This window comes from Pleurodeles waltl, chromosome 3_1, assembly GCF_031143425.1.
Source record: "Pleurodeles waltl isolate 20211129_DDA chromosome 3_1, aPleWal1.hap1.20221129, whole genome shotgun sequence".
In the NCBI taxonomy this organism is placed as follows: domain Eukaryota; kingdom Metazoa; phylum Chordata; class Amphibia; order Caudata; family Salamandridae; genus Pleurodeles; species Pleurodeles waltl.
In genome coordinates this window covers 511,355,944-511,359,641 of record NC_090440.1, presented here as the reverse complement: position 1 = coordinate 511,359,641, position 3,698 = coordinate 511,355,944, and the positions used below count along the sequence as shown (strand labels likewise).

Here is a 3,698-nt window from a genome sequence, read left to right as displayed (position 1 = left end):
TGGATGGCAGCGTGATATAAAAAGGGGAGTTCTCCATCATAGCGTTTACAGCTATACCTCACACACCGTGCAACGAGCTGGCCAGAACCCAACTGTTAAATTTCTCGGGCCACCCGCGCCATTTGACCAACGCCTGTCGCCGGGCTCCGCTCCCTTTTCTTTTCAGAACCTTTTCAACCCTGTACACCCTGTTCGGGTCGTAGGGCACCTCTTGTAACTCTTCTGTGTAAAAGACACCCGATACCTCTTCCCCAGCGTAGTCCTTTAACCTGTAAATATATACCCCTTCTTTAAACTGCACACTTTCCACTATGAATATCTCATCGCTGAATGTTTGCTGGTAGCCTTTGGTGAAGACACCCTTCAACTTTGAAACCCTGACATGAGCCCCTTCTTTTAAATCCGGTTTCTTGACCTTCTGTGTGAGACGCCCACCGTACACCGTTCTCCACACCGTTAACGAATTATCCCTTGTAACCTTAACAGGGGCCATTTTGATTGTCCGATGGTAGGTGGCGTTATAAACATCTATAAAAGCCTTTAGAACATCCACGTATCTGTAGGTGTTGTTGGCGGTGAAGTATCGCCACATCTTCGACTTTAAAGTACGGTTAAAACGCTCTACAACAGCGGCCTTTACCTCGGTGTGCGTTACAAAATGTTGAACAGCGTTCTGGTCTAATAATTTTTGGAAATGTTTGTTTAAAAATTCCTTTCCGGCGTCTGTTTGTAGTTTCTGGGGCACGCGCCCGCTAGCGAAGATGTCTTTAAAAGCAGCTGTAACGCTGGTACCACTTTTATCGTTTAACGCCTCTGCATATGCGTACTTGGACAAGACGTCTATGACGGTTAATATATACATGGCACCATCGTTATGTTGTGCCAGATCTTGAAGACTGATTATGTCGGCCTGCCACTGATAATCGAGCTGTGCGTTAACAACTGTGGACCGCCTCTTAAAGCATCTCCTGACAGGTTTGTGTAGCGAATAAGCCTCTTCCCCAGCTAACCATGTCTTCACACTGGCACGTTTTACAGATTCATTTTCAGCTCGAGCCCTTCTAAATAGAGCTTCGGAGCCTCCGAAACTTCCAACCCCCTGTTTATCGTAATAAAGCTTCCTTAAATCAGCATCCGTCATGCTGTCTCACATCAACACCCCGAAATGAAAGACACCTGTTTTGTGTAAGGTCATTTTATTAAACATAAAAAACATACATGTGCGGCTGGGGTATACAACCAGCGTGTATTTGACATTTTGTGCTACATAGCTTATAAATGTCAAAACACGGATCCAATGTGGCCTTTTTTACAAACGTATACATAGTACAACATCCACTACACATGTTACTCAGAGCATGTTCCTTTACAAACCCTAAGCGACACAAACATTGATATTTTTATAGCTATACTCTCAATAGCTCTAGACATGACTTCCCGTTCCCCACGTCTATAACTCTGAACGCTCAGGATACTGATATAATTCAACAGTTCATACAGTTCTAGATAGGACAATGCAGAACCTTTATTTGTGAGATAATCTACAGTCATGTTCTCCAAAGCCTCATGCACCCCCGTCTCAGGTGAAAGTCTTAACTTGCGCTTGTGGTCTTTGTCCAAGGCCCAGCATTTAACAGATGCGTTTAGCCGGCCATTGATACACCACTTGGCGATACACTCATGGCAGTTACATTGCAACAAGGCCGAAGGTTCCGAAATGTTCAGACATCGCAGAGTCACAGGCTGTATTTCAGCTATTCTTTCTTTAACCAGCACAAAAATCAATCTCCCGATACAGATGTAGCCCGGTTGTAACTCATAGACATCTTGCATCTCGATACCCGGAATCCCCTCCTAAAAGTGAGTAAGTATGGAGCGTTAAGTAACATATTTATGGTCTACTTTTTTTTTTTTATTTATTTTTTTATTTATTTCTTTATTTATTTATTTAAAACAGTTTTCGCGGGGCTAAAGACAACATTCTTCTGTTTTTATAATAAATGTCACACATTCGTCTTTCTATAACCCTTTCTACCATACGTTTGTCAAAGGGGGGACACATCCCGTGCATGCGGTCGAGTTTTGAGCATGGCTCTGCAGCGTATCGGATCTCAAGGACAGCCGCAGCCAAGACCTTCATCATGTCACAGTGGACACTTTTCTTCACAGCAGACAGCCCATACACAACCCTTAACAGCTTATATACCCGATAAGTGTCTATCCGGTTACAAACGTGACGAATTGTTCTTGCAGTGTATGCATCGTATAGACATTCGTGAGCCTCCTGTTGAGGGTCATTAATTTTATGCCCGTAGCAAAGGTCATAATAATCCCTTTTAACACATGCGTTCACAACGGCAGCTGCAAAGCCTTTAACCGGCCATATGGTGTCACAGGGTACGCCCGGAGCTTCCTTTTCAAGATCGTGGCTAGTGTAGGTGCAAACACATTTCTTACGAGGCTCTTTGTTCTGGCTTGTAATACTTTCAGACTGTCTGGAACAGCATAAGCAGAAAAAATTTACGGTGTTAACCTTTGGAGCTGACCCTTCTAGAGGCTCTCTTTCTTCTGTTATGTTCTAGGGTTCAAACAGAAAGCACAAGACACATTATTAGTTAAAAGTATGACATTAGAGTATACAGGCATAAAAAAATAAAATAAAAAATGTCTTTACTAACCTCAGCATTCGCTTCACACTCAGAGGCTCCTCTGAAATCTTGGGAGTCGCAGAGGTCCATTGGGGCAGAAACAGCGCCTGAACTTACACCTGATGGTTGTAAAATAACGGCCTCTGCCTCGGGGTCCTCCTGGAAGCCCATGTCTTCATAGATGGGCGAATTCGGGGGTGGTACACATTCTTCAACTTCAATGTCTACGACGTTAGATGCCCCGCTTAATCCATCTTTCGAGACATCGCTGTCACTGCCGGCCCCCTTAATAGGGGATATCAAGGGCGACACATCCTTGAGGTCAAGCTTTTCAAGCCGATGGCAAAGTTCCTCTTGAAAACCTGTAACATCGGTATCCCGGGTGTCTGGGACACCCTGTTGTGCATTCTCATCCATCGTACGAGGGGCGAGGGTCCGGTAATATCTACCAATAGTGTTCAGGGCCCCTGAGGAGACGGCTTTTCTGGCGATCGGATTGTATCTCTTCATAGCGCCTTGGCAAACTGATTCAGCCCTGGTTTGCGGTTTGACAGCCGGTTCTAACCAGCTCCTTATATGCAGCATTTCAAAAAAAAAAAAAAAAAGGGTGGCTCTACCAGCCAACAACACGTGTTCACAAACCACGTGACACACCCCCATGCACGTCACTTCCGGGGTGGGCTTTCTGGGACACCGGAAGTCCCAGCCACCGGATATGACGTCATTTCCGGGGCGGGACAACTGTCACTTTTAATATGGTGATTAAAGGTATCCCTTCCTACTACTCATGAGCAACAATTACGATAGACCTATCTAACCATTTGCTTGATTCAGTTCAATGGATGCCCATCTTCTCTAGAGTTTACTTCAGCGTTTTGTGCTGTGAATGCACTGGGGTTAAGGACAATGTTTAAGTGCATATGGCAGCCTATGTATACCATATTGCTGAATCCAGCATTTGACGATTATAGTATAATGGAAGATTGGATTAGCACTGTAAATCGGCAGAAAATGTGGGATAGGGTAATCAGCAAGACAGTAAAACTTCAT

General features: G+C 44.4%; 1 protein-coding gene across 1 annotated transcript; it reads right to left on the bottom strand.

Moving 5' to 3' along the window:
• Window positions 1-1,011: 1,011 nt before the first annotated feature.
• Window positions 1,012-3,421, bottom strand: LOC138283221 (uncharacterized). Its single transcript, XM_069221262.1, has 2 exons — window positions 2,679-3,421; window positions 1,012-2,578 (listed from the first exon to the last, which is right to left on the bottom strand). Exons 1-2 carry the CDS (start codon window positions 3,306-3,308, stop codon window positions 1,949-1,951), a joined length of 1,260 nt encoding a protein of 419 aa, XP_069077363.1. The 5' UTR covers window positions 3,309-3,421; the 3' UTR covers window positions 1,012-1,948.
• Between the last annotated feature and the right edge of the window lie 277 nt (window positions 3,422-3,698).

What these genes read in the sequence shown, in the direction of transcription:
- LOC138283221 (XM_069221262.1), bottom strand. Translation starts at nt 3,308, where the DNA reads ATGGGGGTGTGTCACGTGGTTTGTGAACACGTGTTGTTGGCTGGTAGA. An exon ending in AGTGTGAAGCGAATGCTGAG is followed by an intron (nt 2,579 to 2,678) that starts GTTAGTAAAGAC and finishes TTTGAACCCTAG; the next exon opens with AACATAACAGAAGAAAGAGA.